This window comes from Toxotes jaculatrix, chromosome 7 (assembly GCF_017976425.1).
Source record: "Toxotes jaculatrix isolate fToxJac2 chromosome 7, fToxJac2.pri, whole genome shotgun sequence".
In the NCBI taxonomy this organism is placed as follows: domain Eukaryota; kingdom Metazoa; phylum Chordata; class Actinopteri; family Toxotidae; genus Toxotes; species Toxotes jaculatrix.
Genome location: NC_054400.1, coordinates 5,266,763 through 5,293,853, shown reverse-complemented (window position 1 = coordinate 5,293,853; position 27,091 = coordinate 5,266,763). Strand labels below are relative to the sequence as shown.

At 40.7% G+C, this 27,091-nt stretch overlaps 1 protein-coding gene across 1 annotated transcript in view; it reads right to left on the bottom strand.

Moving 5' to 3' along the window:
- rtn4r (reticulon 4 receptor) overlaps positions 1 to 26,363 on the bottom strand; it is a 39,792-nt gene extending 13,429 nt beyond the window's left edge. Inside the window, exon 1 of the mRNA XM_041042436.1 lies at positions 25,909 to 26,363. Coding sequence (XP_040898370.1) covers positions 25,909 to 25,930 — 22 coding nt within the window. The 5' untranslated portion in view covers positions 25,931 to 26,363. The remainder of the gene's footprint in view (positions 1 to 25,908) is intronic.
- Positions 26,364 to 27,091: the final 728 nt, after the last annotated feature.

Below are 27,091 nucleotides of genomic sequence, written 5' to 3'. Positions count from 1 at the left end.
GTCGGGCTATCTTCTGACACCCCTCGCTTTTGAACAAGTGAACCACGAGATGAGAAGGAGGGATAAACACGTCAGCATATGGTAGCCACCTGAGACTTTCCCCTACCTCCTAGAAAACAAAAATCTCCTGCAATCTGCCGACATCGTTTCCTTGGATTCCAACACAGGTGTGTGAGTGTGCTTAATACAAAGTTGTGTACAATTGTATGTGTGTATCGCCGTTGTGCTATAGTCCCAAAACGACCGTAGCACTGTAAGTGATGCGCTGGCGCAATTTGAGTGTCACTGTACTGTGGGACGACCCAACTGACAAGACTTCCTGCTTTGGTGCCTGGGTAATGAGTCATTCCAGCCCTGGAGAAAAACAATCTGGTATTTTTAAACTGCATCCTTCAGCTGTTCCTTTCTCCCTGGAGCTCCAGCTTGTAAGCTCTTGGTGGATCGTAATGTGAATTCCATTTCTAGAGCTTGTGCTAATGGGCCTGATATGTCTGAATAATACAAATGCATTACAGTGCTTTTAATGGTACTTTTGGTCCATCCATGCCCCGCTGATTAAGACTTAATGCTCTGCACAATGCAACTAAATATATGTGTGAGTTCAGAACCTAACAACTAGACTGGTAAAATTAGTGTGTTATAAAATTATAAAACTCAAGCGTTTTAAATTCTGAAAAAAAAAGAATGCTAATAATGTTTATAAAATTTGAGAAAGCATCCTTCCCATCTACACAAGGATTTTGATTTCAGGAGCTAAACAGAGCTGACCTAACTTTTTTTTTTCCGCCTGTATCAAAAACTTAAGACTGTAATTGTAACTGTAATTACTAATTAGTAACTAGTAACTATAGCTCTCTGCTGGAGCACTCAAAAATGTAATAGAGTAGAATTATAAAGGAGAACAAAATGGATATACTACAGTTGTGTAATGTTAGTAAATATACTTTGTTGCTTCCAACCACTGGAAAATGTTACCATTAACTGGCTGGATAGAAGATATTTGATCCTGAAATTAATAAGACAGTTGTGAGACGAACCTTTTCTTGTCTATGTCCTGGTTTCCTGTTCAACTTCCACACTGTTAAAGCTTTTTGGTCGCTGTTCTGGTCTCATTTGTCGATATAATCCAGTCCGTGCTAACACCTCTAAGATATTGCTTGTGGGTGTGAAAAGCCATCAAGTCTTTCAAATTAATCCATCCTTTGGCTGATTATTTGTCTTAACATATATGGCAGGATGTATACTCTTCAGTCCATGTGATGCATTTGCCTTAGCTGGTGGTTTGTACGTGTGCCTTTTCACATCGTGTATATATGCTTGCAGGCTGCATGTGGCACGTGGCCCTGACGAGAAACAAGAAAGAAGCAGACAGCACAGAACCAAATCCCTCTTGATCCCCTCTCATATGAAAACATCTAAAGTCTTCTCTTTCTGTCTGCATTCTGCTTAGAGAGGCGCTAGCGCCGTGCCTCATCACCTGAGCAGCCATCACCTGACAGCAGGGATTTCAATCATTCTGCTGAGCTCGTAACCCTGTCTCTACCACCTCCTCCCCCTCACTCCCAACGCAGCCACTGTCATGCTAATTTACTAGTGCACACTGATGTGAGCACTCACGTTTTAGAGCTTTCTCATAGACCCCATCATGGGCTGGCAATTAAAGTTATGCATGATTTGAAACTGGAGCACAAAAGACGATAATTTTGCTCTCTCCTGGGGAGAATCCACTCAATCAAAGGTCATAAGACAACAGTGCTTGGTTATACACACGTGTTTTCCAGAGAGGAAAATAGCTTAGAGACAGATAATACAGAAAGCACGGAGAGCTACTGTAGCTACATGTAGCTTCACAGGTATACCAGTCCATTTCTACAGGGCATCTAGAAATAGCAGCTGTGCAACCACTGCAGTGGTTAACAATAGATTATGTTTGCTCTTCCACTTTTGTTGGCTATATCTATGGTAAACCGCCTCCGGTAAAGTAGAGTAAACAAGAAAATAGAGGGTCTGTGTCTGCTCTGAGCAACAAATCACGCTCCTACAGATTATCATTAGTCTCACTAGCCAGCAGAAAGCAAGACTAGAGGCTTGTTCCTCAATGAATCGAATACCAGATATGGTCATAAAGAAGAGCAATAAATCACAGTATGTTTGTATTTTTTATGAGCCCAAGTTAACCAACATAACACTGTAATTGGCTAATCTTGATTCTATATCCACAAAGCTCTGCATGGGCTTTTGAAAACAAAGCTGTATGCACTTTCAGAGCTCACCAGGAGCTTATGGAGTTTCCACACTTCCTCATGAATATGACATACCATTTATGATTAATGGCATTACTGGCTGGGCTAAGATAAGAGCTCAATTAGCTGTGTGGGCAAGGACCTTCACTCTATCTCCTGTGACTAATCCCATGGCTTTTGTTATGATCAGCAAGAGCAGAGTTTTAATCTTGGCTTCCAAGTGCCAGGCATTACCCCAGACACAACACTTTTTAAGAACACTCAAAAATGCACTTCTGCTGTGAGTTGCAGTGTTCAGCGCTGCATGATGATGGCTGCAATGTCACCAAATCTGCCAATGTCTGCCACTAGTGTGCTTTGGCAATGTCAGAGATGGCACTCATTGGAAATAAATTAAATTAAGTCTTTTAAGTGAAATGAATTCATCTACCTTGTTAATATTTTAGAAAGAGCCGCCTCCTGAGAGTTATCATCGGTGCTAAGCCCACTCATCCTCCCGAGGGATGTGCGCTGCCTACATGCTTGCACTGATGCTAGTTTCCTACAAATATATTTCTTGCTACTGCAGCAATGCCCGGGGACTTTTGCTGAAGCCCATAATCTCTACAGAACTGTCGAACGTCTGTGAATCTCAGACTTCTATAGTACAAAGAGGCCCCCTAACAAAGCTCTGAATATTTCACAAGTTATCCATTGAAAACAGTCAAGGACAATCCTTTCATTCTTACAGCGTTAATTTGTTGTAAAAACTTTTAACAAGCCATTATGAGGATGCTTGATTAAATATTAAAAGTCATACAAGGATAAACCTTTCAAAGAACAAGAGGGGATGCTACAATATTCAGGGAAGTATAGCGATGACATGAGAACTCCGTGCATAGTACATGATATAGTAGTATTTAATTGTGCTGATAAGACTCGCACAACAGAGGAGATCTATTGTGGTAGTCATTTCTGCAGTAAAACCCATCTTGCATGATGCTGCACTTTGTAGCACTCACCCTCTGCAGGGGAAAACGTAGCGCACCATCTGTTCCCCGATCCCCAGCAACAAACAACAGACAGACCAGCAGACACAGACATCACTCCCGCACCAGCAAAGAATTGTGGGAAACAGGGAGGCAGCTACACAGACGCAAGGCAGCTAAATGTGGGATGAAAGCACTCATCAGCTGCTAGGATTTGATCAGGAGGCCTGAGCTGACACCGCACTCCCAGGAATGATGCAAATTGAGGGAGACACTGCAAAGGAGCCGCCGTGCAATGAGAGAGGCGGGATGGCAAGGGAGCAGGAGAAAGGGAGACGATGGGCTGGGGCAAGAGCCGAAGGAGAGACAGAAAGAACGAGAATGTAGTCGCCATACAATGAGGGAGCCTTAACACAGAGTATAAAAGCAGGGTAGAATAGAGAAAGAGAGAAAGGCTAGTATATCTAAAGAGACAGCCTGCACAAACGGAGACTTGACAGGGTATGTAGAGGGTGCAGGGAGAAAGACAGAAAGAGGGAGGAAAAGAAAAGGAGGGAAAGATTTGGGGATGCAGTCCATTTTTAGATGCCAGACGTCTAGAAAACTTGCCTCAATCAGAATGCTAAGTAGCTCCACGAACATTATTTCTGGATTAAGATTAATGTGGGTGGCTCACCACATTCAAGCCCGCACCCAAACAAATACAAACAATGTGTGAGTTCAGTCTGTCACAGGCATATACTACTGCGAAGCAAACACATACACACACAATCTAAAGTGTTAAAGGATGGAAGAGGAAAGAGGAGATCTAATTGCCAAAATATGCTATGGACATGAGAGAAAGGCTTAAGCTTGCCCCCTAGTGTTCATCCCAGTCCCTGATGGCATCCGAGCAGCACAGTGCAAAGGATTCTCCATCTTAACAAAGTATTATGTCTGTTATTATATCCTAATTTTAGTAAGTATTAAGAGACAAGCACAAAAAAGGCCACCGACAGGGTGGTAATAATATTTGACCTGTTTTTCTTTAACCAAGTGTCATGTTCTTGATTTTAATGCAGCTATCTGCTTTTTCCAGTCTTGTTTCTGGATGCTCATTTGTTTCTTAAACAAGCAGAGCTGCGCTGGGAACAATGTAAGCTCTATTTGGCCTCACTGGGGTTAAACCTTAAACCCTTTTTTAAGTCTTCAGTGTTACTGCTTTCACTGTTTTGATAGAATAATTTGCATGTACAGATCTTAAAACAGCATTTGTCCTATTTCAATAATTACTGTATTTGGCACAAGAATATATGTTGTGGCCTGTGGTACTTATAAATGAGATGGGGACAGACAGACAGACAGACAGACAGACAGACAGATAGATAGATAGATAGATAGATGATGAATAACAAAGCAGTCTGGTATCAAAGGCTATGAAAAAAGAATGTCCTACAATGGAAAAAAAAGACAAAAAAGTAGACAGCTTCATGACTAATGGTTTATATGCCTGTGGATCGACATCAAAGTCAGCACTACGTTAATAGAAGGATTCATTATTTGAAAGATAAAAAAGAATGCGATCCATTAACTAGACCTTTTTTCTGCTTGGCTCTGGAAATTCTCCATTTTGTATTGCCAGCAGCAGATTTGATTTAATAATGTGCAATGATTCAACACTGAAATGCCAGCACCAGGCAAGCCAAATGAAGAAAACACACAAAACCATTTACATTTAACATGCTTGAACTAGGGAAATGACATACAGTTATTTAATAGAACTGAAATTGGATGGAGACCCTGCAAGATTACTATGACTCAACAACCATAATCATGAAGTTCGTGAAAAATAACCCAACAACTAAATTAGAAGGTACAGTAAAGTTTGACTGAACAAAAACTAGTGTCATGCAACATTTCAGCGAGGTTGTCCTCATATTTAAAAAAAGCTGCCCCATAGGTCATCTGTGCAAGCAGCTTATTATGACCTATAGTTATGTTTTGGGGGGATCTGGATGGCTCCACTAAAGAAAGGACTTTGACTTGAAAGACTGCTGTTCATTTCCCATGTGAAACCAATAAAAAGTGTTGCCTTTTTAACCGTGATGTTGATGTTACACAACCTTAACTGTGTTTTTATTATTGTAACCATGACAACAGAGGTCCTGTAACCTTAAAGGAAGAACTTATTTTATCCCAAGCCACAATGTTTTCCTAAACCTGAGCGAGAATTTTGTGCCAAAACTGTGCCATAAGCTTAACCACGCGTTTATTGTTGAAACCACGACAAGGCCGCACTGAAAAAAATGTTTCGTTGAATTTACTCAATTTTAATGTTGAAAGTGGTTGCATGCAATACATTCATCTAAATCTAGACATATTTTTTAAGTTGGCTGTACTTGATATTTTTGAGTAATTTCAAATAAATTATGTAAGTAGTTTCAGCACAAAAATTCTGAGTATTTGTTACTCTGATTTCCTTAGTAATTCTAACTGAGCCCATGTTTAATTTACTTAAATTCATTATGTAATTCATGTATTGTGGTTAGCTAATTTGTTATTGTGCTTTAAATTAAATTGTTTTATTCTACATATGTATATATTTTGATTCAATTCACAATTTATTTAAAGCAATCAAAATGCAGATGTGGGGGTGGCCGAGAAACCCTGTATACAACAATGAGTTGTGGCAGACTGGAGCAATTCCCAATTCCATTTTATTTGAAAATAAAATGGAGTCTTGTTCAAAAACTCCACAGTAAAAATGCACATTGGGCCAACCAGAAAGATAAAAGTAAGCAAAAAGGGGAGGGGGATTTCTCAAGAGCACTTCTCAAGAAGAATCAAAATAATACAGAACAAAAGAATTTGCTCTAAACTGCTTTTCTGGCTATGCCCTTAAAGTTTGGGCCCATGGCAGGAGCTACAATCTGGAGCGGTGTTCAGGAGCTGTGCTTCTCTCCTTTAGGCTCCGGCCACCACAGCCTCCTCACTTTTATACTGGTGGACTGCACCAAGAAATCAATATCAATTATCTCTTCCAACACACTTACAATAATCCCAATACTAAATAACATTATCAAATAGAAGTTCAGTTAAACTTACTTTAAAAACACATATTTCTTTTTAAACAAGATACTTATGCAGGTCATTTCACCACAAAAGACAAAACACCCCTCCCACTCTACCACACTTGGTTTCTTCCCCTGTGAACCCCCCTATTTAACCAAATGGACCGCTCCAGCTCAGGTTTGGCTGTTCCTGGTCTGACAGAGGAAGAAGTGCAACAAAGGAGACAGGTCAACAAAATTTAAATTCAATAAATCAAATACACAATCACAGTGTGACTTCTCTCCTTCACTCCCTCCTCCAAATGTTCATACCACACACATCACCACCAGCACTTCACACCAGGATCAACATTCTGATAAAATCTACCTGAGAAAGAGCACATGTAAGGCACATGTGTAGCACATGTGCCTTACTTTAGCACACGGGGTCTCCCTGTGACAGTAGCATAAAACAATTTAATTATTTTGATTCTTCTTGAGAATTTTTTTTCCTCTTTTTTGCTTACTTTTATCTTTCTGGTTGGCCCAATGTGAATTTTTTACTGTGAAGTTTTTGAACAAGACTCTAATTTTGTCAAATAAAATGGAATTGGGAATTGTTCCAGACTGCCACAACTCATTGTTATATACCAGATTTCTCGGCCACCCCCACATCTACATGTGCATTTTGATCGTTTTAAATAAAATTGTGAATTGAATTAACATATTTTACACAATGTAGAATAAAACAATTTAATTTAAAGCACAAAAACTAATTATGTAACCACAATATATGAATTACATAATGAATGAAGTAAATTAAACATGGGTTTAGTTAGAATTACTAAGGAAATACAAAAAAGTAACAAATACTCAGAATTTTCGTGCCGAAAGTGTTTATATAATTTATTTGAAAATACTAGTACAGCCAACTTAAAAAATATATCTAGATTTAGATGAATGTATTGTGTGCAACCACTTTCAACATTAAAATTAAGCAAATTCAATGAAACATTTTTTTCAGTGCGAGTACACCTGCTGCCACAGGGGCACTATTTCAGGAGGCGCTCCAGTGGGTTTAACCAGAGTGTAGGGACAAACAACTCAAATGGTCGCTCAGGTTGGAGAACTTTTTGTATCACCATAAACTGTGATCATCTCTTGTGAGAAAAGCCTGCAGAGAAATATCTGAAGTGCTCTTTGTCTTCATGCAGTCCATTGCTTTCTTTGTTAACCTTTTCCATCTGCCCAGGCAATGTCTGTGCGTGTGTGTGTCTGTCTGTGTGAAAGGGCATATTCATGAGAAATGTTGTGTCCATCCTGTGCACCAGAGAGAAGCTCTTAACTGTTTTTGTTTCTTGCTTCTCTTTGTTTTGAGCCAAGCTTTGCAGTCTGACAGCTCAAATCTCAGTAGTCGATGGTATAAAAGGCAAATCACAGCAAATTGACTGTAGCAGCTTAACATTTATCAATTTAACATGGTTATCAATGGTGTTTTAAAAACAAAATATCAGTCAACATTGTCAATTGTCCTAATTAAGGTAAATTCCTATAATCAACACCTTGTCAAGGAAGGATTTACTCTCTGGTAAGGTGATTACATTTGCAGACAAGAGGACAAAACCCTGATCAATAGTCCATTTGTAAACAAAACAGTCACTTGAAACAGTAAGTCAAGTTATGAGATGGCAGGGATCTGGTGTAAAAAATACAATGTACCTGTTTTGCTTTATACCAAGAAACAATAATATTAATAATAATAATGAAATATAATAAAAAACAATTAATAATAAAAAGAAAAAAAATCCTGGCAGGAATTGTATCAAGGTAAAATGTTTGTTGAGTAATGAATACTTTCTCTACTGATTAATTTGCCGAATGGTCCAATCTTTCATTTTCTTTTTTGATTGATAAATTACAGTTAATACATCAAAACTAATGAGAAATGCCTCCCACGGGTTTATGTCTGATAGAATGTCCAAATTGAAAAAAAAAGATATCCTGTTTATTAACTCATATAAAAATGAGAAAAGGAACAAATCTTCATATTTGAGGAAGAACCAGAGGATGTTTGGCATAATGTGATATTTCTATTATATATTATCCTATATCAACATATATGCATTTGAGCCTGAACGGTGCGGTGTTGTTACTGAGTTACTCTGTGGTGTTTTAATTCTACTTCTTCACTTTCCCAGACTTTGCAGACTGGGAATCGTAACACTGGAAACCCTGACTGTCTATAATTCTGGCTTCCAGTCAAAACTCTTGCTTCTTGAGGGCAGATTCTTGGTTCGGGCAGGAAACAACTACATGCAACAAAAGTCTGAATTAAAACAAGCTGCTTATTATGGCTGTACGATTTCACAATTAAACTTCATCTATTCAAAGTCGTGTTAGGTTAAATACCAGGATGAAAGACATTTGTTAATGAGTCTGCTGGAAAAGCAGTGTCAAAATGTAGAAAGGACTATGAAAGATGACCATGGTCACAACATAAAACAGACAGCCTTGGTATCGTACATAGTGTTTTAATAAATCCTAATCAAAAGTTGCTAATTGATTTCTATCTCACACTTTTAACTTTTAGTCTTGTCTCTTGTCTTGTCTCCTCATTATGATTTAACAGGGCATAGAAAAACAACACTGACAACCCCTTGATATTTCGACCTATTATCTAAGCATTTCTGCTTCCTTTAGTGGAACAAATTGGTTGCCTTAACCACGACTCCCTCGCACAGTGCAAGATACAAAAGGGGAAAGGGTCACAAGAAGAAAAGCACATGTTTCTCACAAAAGAAAGTGTCTAATTCAGTGGGTTGTTCCACAGTGTTTCCTCTGCTTTTTCACTTGAGAGCTTGTTCCTACATCAGAGATGATAGGTCAACACAGACCTGGACATGAAGGTTGCGACCTAATGTCTCTACACCGGATCAGTATGACTAAAGGCTCCTATATGGACAAGATAAGCACCTGCCCTTTATAACTGAAGTAGCCTATTACATGAGGTTGTACAATCGCCTCTGTAAAGGCTGCCCTCTGATACAGCCAGCAGAGCTTAGGAGTGAAAATGCAAAGCCATCACCTTATTGCAAGGAAAGAGAGACTTTGTGGATTATAGTTTTTAATATTTTTTTTTTTCCTAAACTGAATATCACAGCACAAAGCAGGGATAAGCAAACAACAGCAGGAAATCCGCTTGTACTTTTAAATGTACTATCAGACCTGTTTGTGTTTGAAATAGTTTCGTCTTTGGAATTTCCATGTGTGCATAGGCAAAGGGATTTATTTCTCTGAGAACTCTGCAGGATTGATGCTGACTGCAACCTGACCAGCTACACATTATCGGCGGCAGAAAGGAGCCAATAGCCAGGGTGAAAAAAAAGACTTAAGATCAAAAGCAAACATCAATGGACTGTTGTCACCTTAGCTAATGCCATTATTCAAACTCCAGTATTTTCTGTTCTGTCAATAGGATCTGGCACTGAGCACTAACAGTCTGCTGATTTCTGCCCTCTCTTCAAGACTAATATGCCACCATTAGAACTTATCAGATGGGACCTTACCTTAAATCGACACTTTGAAGATCAGGGCTGAGGTCACCATTTGGAGTCTATTCCCTAAAAGAGCTTATACTTTATCGTGAGTAGTGAGACTAGACACACTCTCCAAAACGGAGTCAATAAAGTATCTGCTCATCAGGAGAGCGTGGCAGCCTGAGAGATGAGACCACATCAATCATGTGGACTCGAATAGCCACTCTGTGGCTCAGATAAAATAGGGAGTGCAGACTGGCGGCTCCTTAAATAGGAACCAAAGGAGCCAACTGGAGACCTTCTCCATCCCTCTTACTTGGAGCGAGGTCAAGGGGTCATTATACCCTCAAGAACTTTGGGGGGTTTTTTTTTACAGCTGGGTTGATTGAAAACCAAACACTTTTTGAATGACAAAATGAGCTTGCCTCCTTTTTGACTTCATTTTTTTTTTTTTTTGACTAAAGTCAAGCTGATTTGAAGTGATTTCTCTTAGCAAGATTTGCCCAAACCTTCAGGAAAGAAATCAAATGCCAGGCACATTCCTGAATAAAAAGGAAGAGATTAAAAGACTAGTTCACCCGCCCTCCCAAGGTAACTTCTACTTCCCCTCAGCCTTTTCATTGTCACGTCTCATTTCTGCCATAACAAACTTTGCAGAAATGCAAAACGAGGTGCGTGATGAACCCAAACCAGCTCTGGCACCAGGCTCCCCAGGGCAACTTCAGAGCAGGCAAGTAACAGCAGCAGCAGCTGTTGTGTTCTGGCACCTGTTGACTACAGATGTCACCGAAAATATGAACACGTGTCTGTGAGCTACTTAGAAGCACACTGACTTTATATTACTGGGGAATCCGGGAATTTGTTTTGAGGAATATTGTTGGTGGTGTGAATTTATTTAGACAGAGGTCCCATGCCAGCTTCTGACATACTTTCCCTTTCAGAAGCATATTTTGACATTTTCTGTCCAATATCGAACCCTGCAGTTAAACGCTGCCATTTGGTATTTTACACAAGTCAAGTCAAATCTTTTTACACTGTACGTTTACTTTAAAAAATACCATCTTCATGTTGTGTGCCATACCCTTTCTAGTTTAGGATTTCAAGATGAACCAACAGTTACTATATGCAATACTGAATACAAGAAGAATTCTGGTGTTTACTCAGTGAGACGACTTCTAAAGCACCAAGTCCAAAAGCACCACAGAGACTGTGTCAAGGAAAAGTAAGCCCTTCAAGATTAAAAGGTGTACTCCACTAATTTTACTTAGTGATGTCTTCTGTGGCAAAAAAATAATCCACGTTAATGATAAATGATAATTTTTATTTAATTGCTATTTTTTATTTATAATAAATATATATTTTTTTTTATTTATAATAATTTTTTTTACTAGAAATGCTGACATCTGATGAGCTGAGGTCTCTAGGGATAGTTATGGGCTCGTTATGGGCTTTTATCAGTTATTTATTTATTGCCTGATGTTTTATAGACCAAACTAGTAATCAATTAATTGAGAAAACAATTTTGGACATTTTTAACATTCTCAGTGAAACAAATTTAATGCACCAAAGGTAACTGCTCGAGTTCTGGGAACACAACAACATTGCTGCAACAAAGCTTGACAGGGCAAGGGAGGTCAGCTGAACAGACAGGTCATCAGTTCAACTGGGGATAAAATCAAAAATGCGCATACTGAAAATATCTATATAAATCCCTTAATGCACCTAAGAAATGTATACATGCATGTTTCAGTTTGAACGGTAGATCAAAGTTGAACCGGGGAGATGGTCTTTAAACTTGTTTGGATGGACATTCTGGACTATCGTTTTCACCGTTTGCCTTGCCCGTGTAACCGTCTGACTGCTCATGTGCTTTGCTCCATTTTACTTTGCATTGTATCGTAACATATGACCAAGGCTATAAGGGCCTTTGAATACCACCCCTTATATCTCTGCCTCTCCTCAATGCCAAGAGGGTGCCAGCATCAGTCACTATCTGTTTTCATCATCTTTTGTCAGACAGATAACCCATCTGAGCATCTCCTCAGGTATCCACCATGTTACAGTATGCAGCTAATGACACAAATACTACAGACACCCCTCCATTTATCTTCTTACTACCATCATTTCTAAGTCAATTAGCCTAGTCAATATGCTGTGTCAGTTATTACCCACATTATACCATAGGCAAATTACTTCTCTGTAGTGCAGACACCAAGGTGAAGGTAGTTGTTCAGGAATCACAATGACGGATTGACAGCACAGAATGGAAACAGCCTCCGTGTGGTGATTCATGAACGCTTTAGGGGGAAAGTTATATGGAAACAGGAATATTGTGTAGGAGGCATCATTACATGAAGATAGTGAAGTCTGAAGTTGAAGTGAAGATCCCTATGCAAAGTAGTAAAAGAGAAACAAGAACGCAGAGGACAGCATTAGTATGCATGCTTCCCCTCTCCTTCTCCGTCTTTCTCAGTTCCCAGAGTTCTCTGCTGCAGTCTGATCTTCTGTGCCATCACCAGCCCTGCTACATCATCTTCGAAGATCCTTTATTCCCTGTTTTATCTTAAACATGCTATGCCAGTGACAGTGATGTCGCATGGGGAAAGAGCAGCCGAAATCTTCTTCTGAGAAGCTACGGAAGCTGTTGTGACATTCGATCTCCAACATTATGCTGCCGGCTGGCTCCGCGGAGAAGGAAGAAGGATGTATACTCCTGCCGAGGGGACATGGTTAAAATTTACTTCAAGTTCTGAGATACAAACACAGCAGAAACTTTCAAAGAAATGCGGGGACGATGAAATATATATGGAGCCAGGGTGACAGAGAGAGACGGTTTTGTCTTGCAGTCGCACTGCTAGATATATGTTTTGTTGTATGGTGGCAGTCAATCCAGAATAGGGCATTTCCATTTCCCGGCTGATCTGAATAGCCTATAGAAAGCCTGCCCTGACTTATATGGACTTTATATAAAACCTCTACTTGGTATTCAGAACAAGTTGCACTTGGCTTGACTCTTTTTAATTTCCACACCACATTTGGGAGGCAGCATTGCCTCATCAGAGGCTCATTTTTTTTTAACAAACTGAGTGGGGAACAGCTGCAAGTCTGGAGTTTTTGTTGCCGACATGGAAAACAGTCATTAGAGCAGTTACTTGGAGTGTTTGTGGAGCCCATTTTGTGTACCAATGAAATAGCAGTGCCACCTGGGAATCCAGGAAATTCACAAACCAGCTCGCCCTGGTAAATATTGAAGTTCAGTGTTATTAGAGTGTTATTAGGTGTACTACCTGTTGCCATCGCCAAACATTCAAATAATAATTTCTCTAAACAAGCAAGAAAATTAAAATACAGCTCAAAGTGCCCCATTTAGCATGGCTCAAATTTCATGCACATTTAATCTTGTTCAAGTTGAATGTTAATGAACCTGACAGTACCGTGATTGAATTATTCAACCTGTAACCAGCTTGTATGATTTAAAAATATGTGTCATTTGTTTGTTCTTCAGTCGCTCAGGATTTACAAGAGTCTATCAGTATTTGATATGTACATTATGGGTTCACATGATTTGGTTTAATGCGATAAAATGTGGTCAGAACCAGAATGGGTTTTGGGGACCTGAGATGGTGCAGTTAATTCTGAGAGCTGCTGTCTTTCATGCAGATCAGTGTTTCCAACCTGCAAGTCTTCCTCTTTGATTTTTCTTCCTTCTCTTCCTCCTTTGTGTCTCCTTGATATTTTAGGTTCATTTCAGTCGCATTGCATTTTAATTTGGGCTGGCATCCTTGAAATTAAAGGAAGATAAAAGGGAAACTGGTGCTATGTTAATATCTCTTTGAAGATGGAGTCAATCTGGCAACAGAATGCCTAGCCCTTATTTTCCCTTCCCTTTCCCTTCTTCCTGTATTCAGCACAGTGGATAAGAGATAACTGCAGACTCAGCTTACAGCTTACCTTAGGTGGAGGAACTCTTAAAACCCTCTGCTTTCATCTCGCTCCTTGTGGCAGAAACCAGGCTTTGTTTTGTCTTTTTTAATCTACATCTGGACACTGAATATTTATCTATGTAATTTCTACTTATTCCTACATCCTTTCCTGCAGAGCAACACAGACTGCACCAGTCTGACTGGTTTTTCAAAGGTATAGATTAACCTCCACCACAGACAGTTTATATGATGGAAATGTGTGTATATCAAGTAAGGGAGGTAAAACACTTTCTGCTCATAGGCTGCAGGCTGTTGTCAACCACTGTTTCTGGAATAATGACTGCACAGTAATAACGACTTCGTGTGTGCAGTCAAAGCCATTATGCAAGTCCTTCATGCATTTAACCTGCATAATCCTCCATTAGAATTGCAGATAATGAAAATGTTGTAGAAGTAGAAACAACCTGGTACATTGCCGCACAAAACTCAGTTAATCGTCAGACAATTTTATGTAAATTCTGATGATGTAACCTATAATTTTTCCCAAGAGTTACTCTTGAGAATTGTTCCAAAGTGAGGCAGAGTTTCAGCAAATGCCTCAAATGCCTAATTCTACTGTTTTTCCACCTCTAACTCCTGCAAGTTTGCATTTATATCTAAACATTTTCTTATCATCACTGGTGCAAGCAGTACTGCATGAATGCGGGTGCTTAGAAGTTGTTTCACCACTTAAGTTAAAAAGAATCAAAGTTCCTCTCATCTAATTCTTCCATTAGCACAACATTTTGTGCACCTCTTTGTTTCATTACTGACACAGATTTGTTCTGCGGATCCTCGAGGAGGGCTTTTGAAATAAAAACTGTGAAGTGTGAGGAGCAATCCGCCGAGTTTTGATGACACCCGTATCAGCACTCTGCACCCCAGCCTCCATCTTGTCTTGTGTAAGAGCTGGCGAACACGTCACGCTGCGACTTTAATACCCAGTTAATTACTCTCATCTTGACCTGCCGGTAAAATGAGCCCGGCTGCCACTGCCACCCTTGTTTCTGTTATCTGTGCAAAAATGCATTAGCGTGTGCCCCCTTTAATGGCTTTAATTAGTCGTAAACGGAGCTGATTCTCTTGTTAAGTGGATGAGGATTCGATACTGTAATACAGTCCCAATATGCACAGCTCCAACTCTATCTCACTGAGAAGGATGTGCACAGGAGGATAGTTTGCACAGCTATGGCAGAGGGCGGGCTGGATAAGCCCATTCAGTAATAAAGAAGGTATCACATACTCCAGAACTATATGAGCCAGTACTCACTCACAGCTGATATGAAAAGGACATAATTAGAGTGCTGCTGTACTGACAGAGCAATCTTTGTAGAGGAGTTGTTTCAATGGCGGTTACATAATGTTAAAACAAGTTTTCATCGGAGCAGATGAAACATCAACAGGGTCTATTGTCATCGGAAGGAGAGGGAGTCATTGTCCTGTCATAATAAAGCAAACATATCCTTAGGATGGGTGTAAAGAAATAAGGATACAGCAAAAATGAAAAATAAATAAATAAAAGCTACAATAAGCCTTCTTTTTCTCCAGTCTGAAAGACTAAAGACGTCTGAAATGATACTGCCAATACAAACACATCATTGTTATTTCAGCTTTCGTTGACAATGTTTGCCCAATAAAAGCTTCCCCAATAAAAACCCTGCAGATTCAGTAAATGAGTCTACTTTGAGGAAGGGAAGCCCATAAAGTCCATGTCAGTAAACCATATCTGCTTTCATCCGCTCATCTACAATAAAGTTTCCAGTCTCCAGTCTCTCCATTTGCTGAGTAATGCCTTGCCTGGCCAGTGATGAGGTGCAGTGCTCTCACACTGGAGGAAGCTAATGGCTGTTTATGGTTTCTAATGCATGATGCTATAGCTTTTGAAATAACAGGTCTCTATTACGGCATTGTGTGCAGATAGAATCCATTGACAGGAAGTACTGTGATACCACAAGTGACCTCCTCGATTTTCTGAATGTAAATGTCTTAACCAACTGTTCTTAATGGAACGGTACCTCTACGTGAAACTTGGCTACCTGAAGGATGTGCTCAGATTTATAATACACCTCTTTAAGAAGCAACAGACAGGAATCCTCAAAGTTTTTATCCTCTTCACTCGAAGCTCCTCAATCAACAATCAAGAGCAGGAATCAAAAGGATCTATAAAAAAAATCTGCTGACTTCAAAGGTTATATAACAGAGATTCTTTCAGAATTTCTGCAGCGGGACGACTTGAAAATACAGATTACCAGGTCAAATCAGATCCAGATCTTTAAGGAAAAAGATAAAAAACAGCAATAAAAAGCATGGAACAATAAAAATAATAATAATAATAATTAAACCACAGTTTAATTGTCAGTGTTTTCTATCTTCAGAATAAGAAAATACCAAATGATATTTTATTGGCTGTCTCAGAAATATATTTTATTCTGTTAACATTAAATCTAAATTCTGGATGACTTTTGAAGGAAAAGATTTCTGTGTTTCCACTAGTCCAGTAAGTGAACTCCTGAGGGTGATTTTGAACTGCTGATCAGATTCTACAAAGTTTCTAGTCCTAATTTCACCGGCATGATAGAGTAGGCAACAATAAACAAGAGAAACACCTGGGGAGGCTCAGATGTCCTTAACTTGGAGGGGAAGGTATTCCTATTTCATGGCTGTTTCTCTGCCGTTAACTGTAGGAGATGGGGATGTAACATGTACTCACCCCTCCTGAAAATCAGGTCTGCCTCTTAAACCTTGTGTGAGTCAGCAAGCAGTAGGGGGTTCTAGCAGCCAGTGTGTGTGTGTGTATTTGTGTGTGCACGCGTGTCGAGCTCATCCCGCTTAAGTGTGTATGAGCTGAGACGAAAAGTGGAGGAAGAGTGCGCTCCCTCTCCTGTCTCATATTTCTCTGCGGTGTAATGTGCCGCCTATTCATGCAATGCCTTTTAAAGTCATGGTGGGAATCGCTTCACAGTCAGGCACGAAACTCAATATGCTAATGCCTTCCATGGGAGCGATGGAGGGGGAGAAAACATAACCTGTCAATTACCTGCGGCAAAACCACTGAAAGATTTATTGAAAACCACCAGAAATTTCCACAAGACAAAAGAGCTTAAACATGCAATAGATCAAAACACAAGTCATTAGTTGTTTGACTAATCACAAAATCATGTCAGTAAAATTAACCTCCTCTGACTTAATGACATCAAGTTGAATTACATTATGTTTAAAGAAGCATATGGCAATTGTATCTTCTTCAATTACGTCTGGAAAGTTCCAGGTGGAAATTTCAGGCTTTGATTTATGCTAACAGAGAGAAAGCTTGATCTGTCAAAACTCATTATCCAAGCAAGTGAAGCGGGGTCTGTACTTTTCATGAGAGAAGCAAAATGTGTAAATACAGCTTGGAAAGACAAAAAAAACAAAAAAAACAATACATCACAGATAAACCAGGCATCTGGAAGGCACCGCTGTAACAGCCAGCTTCCTTCCAGTTGCGGCACAGTTTCGCTCCCATGAGTACCCAAAGTTGGCACACAGAATCAGAATACCATCAGAACTGGTTTCAGACTATTTCGTTCCTGACACAGACATCATCAAGACCCCTCAGCATAATTTGTTTACAGCTCGGAGATCGAGTGTTGGCAGTGCTCATCTCCCTCACTGGAATAATTGCTGTGATGATAGGCTTTGCTGGGAACACTTACAGGCATGTGAAAACAAGCACCATTTCTGATTAGAGGTCCTGGAAACCGAGCCAAGGTGACGTGTCCACGACAGCGACATACCCCCAGTACAATCTTTTCGCTCATCAGTTTTTCCTTTGTGATCTCCAATCCTGAATGTCAAAGGGATTCAATTGGAATTTTTTTTTTACACAGGTCTTCCGCCTGCTCTAATGCGCTTAGAGCCGTGTCAAAATGCTGCGCTGCAGGATTTAAATGCTGTTGCTTCGATCCCGCACATTGTCCTGATATAATCATCAGCAATATGGATACATTTCCATTTTGAGACTATGTCACTGATTGATCTAACACATTAGGAAGAAAAAAAATCTATATTTTCTGTTCTTGACACCCAGTTTAAATCTTTCTTTGGAAAAATTGTCTAGGGAAAAGGAAGTGATGCATTTTGTGATTCTAGCAGCAGCATTGATGGGAATGAAGACAAAAACCATGATCATTTATTTGCCGCAGTATGGCTGAACGGACAAAGATTATTATGAACTACTGAAGCTGATAGTTTAAAAATGAAAATACAAAGATCAAACTCAGTGTGACCAAGTGTCAAAGCACTACTAAAGCACAAAAGTTGTACTCAAAAAAAAAAGAAAAAAAAAAAGCCTAACATAAGGGTAAAAACTAACTCGACATACTGTATACATCGATTCATGACCTGAGTCTCGAATGCTATTACAGCCTTCTATGGTCTTCTGGTTTGTTGGACTTAAACCCATGGATAACATATGGTCCAGCAGTCCATATGAAAGTCATCAGAAGAGGAAAATCCATGTCCGCTACTCTTCTGCTAGTCACCAGATCCATACTGAATCCCCCTCCACCATCATCCCTCTATCTTCTCACCCCTCCCCACTGCTTCCCCTGAGCCTGCAGATTACAGATATCATTATAATGGACGTCCTGGCAGGCTAGCTGCGGTCACATTTAATTTGCCATGGCCTGACATCTACACAAGATAATCAGCATTTACACCTGAGAGTGAGGACAGAACGATGAGCAACAGTGTGTGTGTGGATGAGACATTAATAGAATTAGGGAGAAAAGAATGACCAACACAATGTAAGAGAAAGCGGGAGAGAAGCAAAGATTGTAAAGAATCAGAAGGAATATGTATTCTGCACACAATCCACTGGGACAAAGGGAGAGTACCAATGAAGCACACTTGTCAGATTTGCATTTTAATAAGAGTAACCTACTTTAGGCCCCTGAGATCCCTGAGAGCGAAACCTGCTTCACATGGACGTCCCTGAACACAGATGTTACATCTCAGCTTGGACAGAGTTGTCTTTCCTTCATACTGTATTTTGCTTTGCCAGGGCAGCCCTGTCCAATTACATGCAGATAAACAACAGTGTGTGTTGTTCTTTCAAAGTGAAGGTTATAGGGCACCCCATTGTAGCAGACAAGTGGGATCGTCATTGATTCCACTTTTATGCTTGTGAGTATGTTTAGAAAGTCTTACTTTGCTCCTGCAGCAGCTGCAGGATTATGCATTCCCTGCTCGACAGATCCTTTTACGCCCACCTGCAGTTGAGGACATTGATTTGTGTATGAAAGAAAGTTATATCTTCCACCTAAAAATTGTGGAATTCTTGTGCAAAGCCACCAGAACAGGTATATATTATATATGTTTAGCACCTACCGAATGAGCTTTCACATCTACAACAGATCAATTTCTCCTGAGCTGGGGAGTGACGACCTATTTCCTTTGAAGGGCTCCCCATACATATTTCAGATGTGAACTACCTACCAAGCTCAGAGAGAGAGACACATTACTGTTGTGAATGTATTGCAATGTGACGATATGAAAGTGCAATCTGTCACTTTTTTTTTTTTGAAAGGCTTTGTTCTACTTCAATCTTTAATGGAAGTGTGGCACAATGTAAAATTCAGGATTCTGTCTATCATCTATCTTTCTTTCTATCTATCTTGACTCACATTCTTCTCAAAAACAAGAAAAAATGCCGCCTGTCAAAGAAGTCACATATTTCCATTTGATGTTTGAGATATAAAAAATACTGTGTTTGGAATAATAATTTGTCTGAAATGTTTTTTTCCCACAAAAACTTTAATTATGTTGTTAAATATTCTTGAAATTACATCCATTCCTTCTGTCTCACTGAAAAAGACTATCTAGAAATATATTTTGTTGATTTCAAAAGTTTAAATGCTGGACGACGCAAGATGTCTCCTACTTCACTCCTACTGCGAAAATCATGTGTGTACGGACGTGTCTTAAGCTTGGATTTAATGTGAGCACAGATCAACTTTCCCATCATTCTGCACAGTGAAGGTCAAACACCCAAATGACGAAACAAGGAGCAAAACACATTTCTGAGTGGAGTGGAAAAATCTAGAAACAATATGATTTGTCTTGGGGAAAATCTGTCAAATAATTCCTCCCTAATGGCAGATGTGTTTTGCTTTGTTTTGTTTTATTATTTATTTATTACATAATTTGATTTTAGAATGTAACAGTGGAGTTATAATGTCAGAGAGATGGATAGATACAATGGCAATTCAGCATATTCCACCTATCTAATTTATGGTTTGTCTAGCCTTTTCTTTCTGAGTAAGCCGTCCTCTCTGTCATTAAATGGGCTCCTTACTCCATCATCTCAAGGTGCTTTTTTTTTCTTTCACCTCACACTGTAGAACTACCTTTTGAAAGCTTGCTAAAATATGCAGTCTCTCAATTCAGCATAAAGTATTTGTCCTTCACATAAAAAAACACCCATATAAGCAGCTATTTATGCAAGTCACAGAGTCCTTCTGAAGTGGTCCTTTAGAACTTTGCCTTTAGTGAAGATAAATAACAAGAAGAGTAGGATCCAACAATGCATACAGTAGAGAAAGGTGACCCCCTTGGCTTAATCGCCTCAACAATGTGGTGCCAGGATTGAGGAAGACACTGCATCAAAACACCAACTCCCATCTGTCGAGTTTGCAAAACAATCACAACCACAGGCAGACTCACACAGGATGATCTGAAGGATTGTTAGGGACTCCATTTTGTGTCACGTTAATGAGATCAACGCGGCTAAAAATACCAGAGAATATCTATCTGTCCATGGAGGACAGAAATCTGAGGTTCCACCTCAGGATATCCTCCCACAAAACAATTCAGTCGGACATTCACAGCCAATATTGACTGAGCACAGACTTCAGATCAGGTCGTATGTCACAGGTGTCAAATGTAGCTAATTATTTCAAAATGTCCTCTGGGTTCACTCTCCGGATCAGCATTGATACTCAAAATTTCAGCCTCCATTCAAACGTAAAGCCCTTTCTTGAATTAAAAACCAACAGCTCCAGAGATTTTTAGACTGCTGAGATGTATGCATGACTGAACAGGAACTTATAGGATAACATGACAATTCAGTGTTTAATAAAAGGCCAACACCTGAGTTCTACACATTACTGTTGTGAATGTATTGCAATGTGACGGTATGACAGTGCAATTTGTCACTTCATTTCTGAAAGGCTTTGTTCTACCTCAGTCTTTAATGAAAGTATGGCACAGCGGAATATTCAGGATTCTATCTATCTGTGCATGTGTTGACTGTTGATCTGATGTTAACCCTCCTCCTAACACTGTGATCAGTGACATCGTACTTGTGCTCACGTCTTGGATCAGTCAGCCACTTTATCTCTCTGAGTGGCACTGCAGCCTGCAAGAAGAGCAGCAGGGCAGGGTTGACTTATAAGGATGACAACGGCTCCATTCATGCGTCTAATTTAAGAGCAGCTTCTGCTCTCTCTAATTAATAATTTACTAGGCCATCAGTCAACCTCCCCAATGTGGCATAATCAGCGTCATCAACGTTCAGGCAGCTCGGTGCACACTTTCGCATCTACAATGGGATTAGAGCGACCATGCAACTTTCATGGATACACGGACAGAGAAGTGGGCGCTGTGAGTTCCAAGGATGCAGAGAGAACAACTGTGAAACCCCAGATTGACTGCGCAGTGGAGCGGAGTGAGATGGGCAATTTCGACAAATTAGCCTGCTCTGTTTGTACACGCAATGGAGCCGCAGCCGTATAATGTTATTGCCATGTTATAGGAATCAAGAGATGCATATTCACTCCCCTGGGTGGGCTTTCGTGTTTCTTGCTGGCTCAGCCGATCGGTATGTATCGTAGCTCTGATGTGAACGCAGCTCTGATGTAACCTTTCTTTTCATGTATTTTTTTTCTTTTTAATGGTTGGGCTTAAGCACATTGGAGGGTTTGCTCTGCTGTGTCATTTGTAGGCACCTTTAAAAGATTATGATACAGTGTGAAGGGATTTTTGTAAAAAGACATGAATAAATCCCCCCATAAAGACTCCACCCATCTCGCAACCCTAAAGGTGCATAACACCACTTCATCTGGTTTTCCCTCTTCTCCCACACTCTCCTCAGAACAAGAGCCACCACTTATCATCATTCATTTATTTATATTTATTTTAGGAGAGGAGTGTTGGGAGTTGGGAGGGAGGGGGGGAGGGTGTAAGCATCGGCAGTGTGTTTTCTGCTCGTTGTCCCTCCAAATATTCTGACAGTGCAATAATAACCCACAAAGAGGATTAAGGATTGGTAATCTGGGGGAATAGTGTATTCCATTTTCACTGCTTTCTGGATTTTTTTTTTTTTTTTTGCCCCTTAGCTTCCTCTGTATAAACAAATAGAATTTTACTCGTTTATCCACTTAGTTCCTCTGTCTTGCTGATTAGCAGTGAAGGGCTGGGAGACTGGGATAACCTAGAGCGGATGGTTCCAAGGATATCTGAGGCCAGCATGGCTGTGTGTGTGTGTATCAGTGGGAATCTGTGTGTGTGTGTGTGTGTGCGCATGTACTGTATAAACAAATGCAGTGCTACTTGAAGGGCGCGGCCAATTAAAAGAAGCCCCTGAAGGAGTGTGCTCATCAGGATGCAGTGAACATAGCAGATCCACTCTCAGATAGCCTGCTGCAGTCTGTCACTGTAACTAAGGCATTAATACCACCACAGCTCTGTAGCATAAAATATTGAAATCTTCATCCTTAAGACTTTGAGCAGTCAATAAGAAATACGATTCCGATGGCTCACAGGATAACAAAAGTATTTGTATGACTCACATTTTGTGCACAAACTCTTGCATCTTGTATGTGTTGGGACTGGTAATGCAAATTTAACTGAAGGTGAAATCATCATTACAAACCCAAATCTGTTATCACATAAGCTGTCGTGCTTTTACATAAAACTGATCTTCTTAGGATCTTAAGGATTCTTAAGAAGGATCTTCCTATTTTTTTGCTAAGAAACTTTAATTATGAATCTGGGTGAACGGGGTGAATGAGTTACTGGATGCCGATGTAACTGACTTGTGAGAGAAACAAAACTTAGTGTCATGCAGATAAGACACAGACAAGTGGGGCCAGGGCTGAATGTCTGCACTGGGCTGCACTGAGGTCTTGCGCTACCTGCTGTATTTGCCCTCACTGTCTGCAGGGTCCAGTATCCACTCAGAAGACTTTGCTGACTGCCAAGCAAAAACTTCTGTTTACATCTGTCCATGTGACTTGTTCTTGGGTAGCATAAAACTGAAGTGCAGACAAACCACATGTTGCACTCGTGATGGCAGTGTTGACTCCTGTTGACCCCCACCTAAAAAACTTCACCATCACAAATGGCAATAACCCGTTTGTGACCTTTATCGACCTCTGTTGGTGACCAAAAGGAATTGCAGCAACATGAACAGAACAGGTCTCTTACACAGGTAATGAGGCTTATTAGTCTTCATAGTTGAAAGGTCTTTCTCATAGCACCACCCTCGACTTTTGAAGACTTGGAAAAAGTGAATAAATGAGACCGGGGACACTGGAAGTGTCTTGAAATTCAAGCAGAAACCTAGAAATGGAAACCAATAATCCGTGCACCTGGCAGAGTAATCAATGAGTCATTTGTACTGATCAACATCTTTCCCTGCAACACATGTGATATATATGATATTTTACACTATGGGGATGTAAAAATCTTTGATATTTCCCCTTGAATAACTCTTCTCCTTGAAGGAGAAGAGTTGTGTATTTATTGGTCTCGTTGCTGACCTTAGCCAATTAAGAAGAAACAAACCTTAACTGGAGCTCACAAGAATGTAAACAACATTCCTCACTGAGTCAGTGATAGGAAAAACCTGCACCTGCTAATTATGTTTCCCTCATTTTGCTGCATCTCCCATGCAGATGGCATACTGACACGCGATGAAAGACCCTGACCGGAAAACACATGGTGGCAAGTCAGACAAACGGGAGGCATGAAAAGTTGCATAACCTTCACACTTATCAATTTTACATGCATTCTTTCTTTCTTCGTCTTTCTTTCTCCACACTGCCTCTCCCTTCCGCAGACCTCCCCATATACTCACAGAACACTACACCCACACACACATTATCCCTCGCAGCCATCACTCTGTGCTCATATATATATATACCCATACAAACACAAAGATGAATCAATTTCACATTCCCTTTCAGGATGCCATGTCTCATTGTGAATTTATGGCATGATGTCTGATCCCACCTAATGCTGCTATGCAAATAAGCTACCGTTATTGTTTTTTTTGTTTTTGGTTTTTTTTTTTTTGCATGCCAACTTTTTCTTTGTTGAGTTTTTGGCAAGGTACCGCCAAAACAATGGCAAAGTTAACTAATTGAGAAAATGCCTGCATTGTGTAGTGGTTTAAAACTCCTGAAGAGAAAGCTTTCAGTTCCACCATAATGGTTTTATCCATTCATTTGGGCTTTATTGGCTTTGCTTGGCAGTAGACAGGGAGCAACGGCCCCCCCGAGCAACAGCTTTCCCACGGAGGCATTTGATCATATGCTGACTGGGTGAAAAAGAGTGTAAATTAAAGTCCCACCTCACTCTGACACTTTAAACACAAGACACGACAGGCCATATTTTCTCTGCCAAATCAGGAGCCTGAGAGATGGATACCAATTATAATTGCAGCAGGAAAATAAAAAATCAGACATAGGTGTGTGTCAGGAGCCTGGTGCTAAATCACACCAGCAGTCGGATGATGAAAACCTGCCTGTTGGGTCTGTGGGACCCAGAGCTATTCTGTGCCAGTGAAGGGGTGTGCACTTGAATTTGCATCACCCCGTGACATATCAAAGAGAATACACAAGTAGATGTGCCTATTTGCATTTCACAACTAGGAAAATCAAAGTTACTCTGTGGGCCCACAATAATCTGCAGCTTTCTTACCATAATCCTGCAGTTTTAGCCAAGTAATGAACAACGTGAGGAAGAGGGAGTGTGTACAGCATGTTGCATAAGGACTGCGCGCGCGCGCGCGTGTGTGTGTGCTGAGTTAGTGTGTGTGCGCGCGGGGGTGGGGCAGGGTGGAGCTGAGGGTTTTCCACTAACTCTTGATGGAACAAATTGGATGTTCCATACATGCACTTATCTCGTCATGGCGCTTCTTATCAAACATCACACGCCATGTCAGTGCTATTCTCTCTGCACGGCGTTGAACATCTTTACACAAAACTGGAACGGGTACAATCAGGCTTGCAGGAACACTGGCACTGACATGCCAGGTGCTTTCTCCTCCCTGCCCCTCCTCCCGCCACCTATTCTTGCACGTACGCGCGCACACAAACACACACACATACATCCTTAGGCATACTCATGCCAAGAAATGAAATTCTTAGCCATTTCCGACGGGAATGGAAGAGAATTCCTCTCCTCATTAGAATAGCAACTCCAAGTCCAGTCGGGGAGAGCTACGAGGCCCAATTTCCTGTCACTTTGGCGGCACCCTGAGTGGGACGATGCCAAAAAAGCACCAATTATAAGCCAATGAGCTGGAGATTAAAGCGGTATTATTGGGCCGCCAAGTGGACCATCTGCAGACTTCATCAAAAGCTCAGCCTACAGCGTCCAGACGGGCTGAAGAGAATGCCCGGGTTAAGTTGCGATATCACGCAGAGCATATTGACCACCACAAACACTACACGCCTCTCACTCTCTCACGCGCGCTCGCTCGCGTACTTGTACACACAGGCAAAGAGAGAGAGAGCAAAGGGCAAGCACAAAAATCTGCTCTGAATTATGACTCAATTAAGAGCCACTGTGTCAAGGTCGTTTACAGCCGCAATATCCATAACTGATATTGACTTTGCTTGTTAGTCCGCTCCAAAAATAAAAAGAGTAATTTGTTACTGGGCAGATTAGATGTGTCGTTGCGCATATTGTCAGTCATATCCCAGTTTAACCAAAACCCCGGAGGAGCCAGCAGAGTAACTCCAATTAGGACATGTGATTTATCTTTGGCTGTGCCTGTTCTCCACAGAGCAATGACACTGCCCGATGTGGATTTTATCAGTGCGCAGCAGCCCAGCAGAATCACCGCGTCTGCTTTATGTGAAAACTTTACAAAGACGTCCTATTGTCTAACGTGTACTCACCATCAATAATAACGGTCTTCATGATTTAGATGGGGGTGAAATCCAGAAGCTGTATAAATCCAAGTAGAATGAATCCCAGCGTGTGCGGAGACAGATAGGACATCCGCTGTTTATTGCAATTATGGGTAATTGCAAATCCAGTGCACTGTGGGAGACGGACAGCCTAAAGCACCCCGGCACCCCTCAAACTTTAGCCGTAGGTCTTCCCGAGTGGGGAGCCACGTCTCCGGCTGCACCCAAGCTCAGTCATTTGGACGAGGGATTCAAAAATAGTCAGCAATAAACATCCAAATTGGGATCACAAGACTCGACAGACCAGTCGACACCTCCCCAAAATATAGGACGCGCAAACAGCTCCGGAGAAGAGCTCAAAGTGTTAACGCAGAAGTGGAGAATCAACGACACAGGCGAAAAAACAGAATTTGATCCATCTTTTAAAATCGCAGCACATATCCAGTCCGATCACTTGCACCGCTGTATATTTCCCAAGTACACAAAGTGTGTGGTGGATGCGCACTGGTGCGCGTCAGTGTGCGTTTACCACTGGGAGGTGGAAAGGGAGGGCGGGGCAGCGAGGTGCGTTTGGCGGAAAGAGAGAGAAAGAGGGAGAGAGAGAGAGAGAGAGAGAGAGAGAGAATTCAGAGATGAATGTTTTATGGGTCTGTATCCGGCTGCAAAAAATATTCCTTTAGAATCTCAAAGTGGATTTTTCATTTCAGTGAAGGCGAAGCTAAATTTTATTTATTTATTTAATCCGCTGCATTTTTTCTGCCTGGTTTCACGATACCTAGCGTTATTCATAGAAAATCCCTGACACAAAGACAAATATATAAGGAAAACACGTAATTCTACATAACTCATGGACTTTCAAAATGTTAAGAGTGAAACCACAGACTTCATATAAAAGGAGTGAAACTGAGACTTAATGATTTATTCAGCCAGACATTTCTTGCAGCGCAGGGCTGCGCTCTAATGAATGTTTTATGTGCAGGGGGTGGTGGGTTGGTGGTGGTGGGTGGGTGGATGGGTAGGAAGGTGACGTGAGGCGAATCTATTTGGATCGGACACGGCCAGGCACGCACATGCATACGAAAACACCCCCAAAAGACAGGCGAAGAGCCAGGCCTGCTGGTGGGACCCGCGCTTCCTCCCGGGGTATGGACAATATGACTGTTCTGATGTC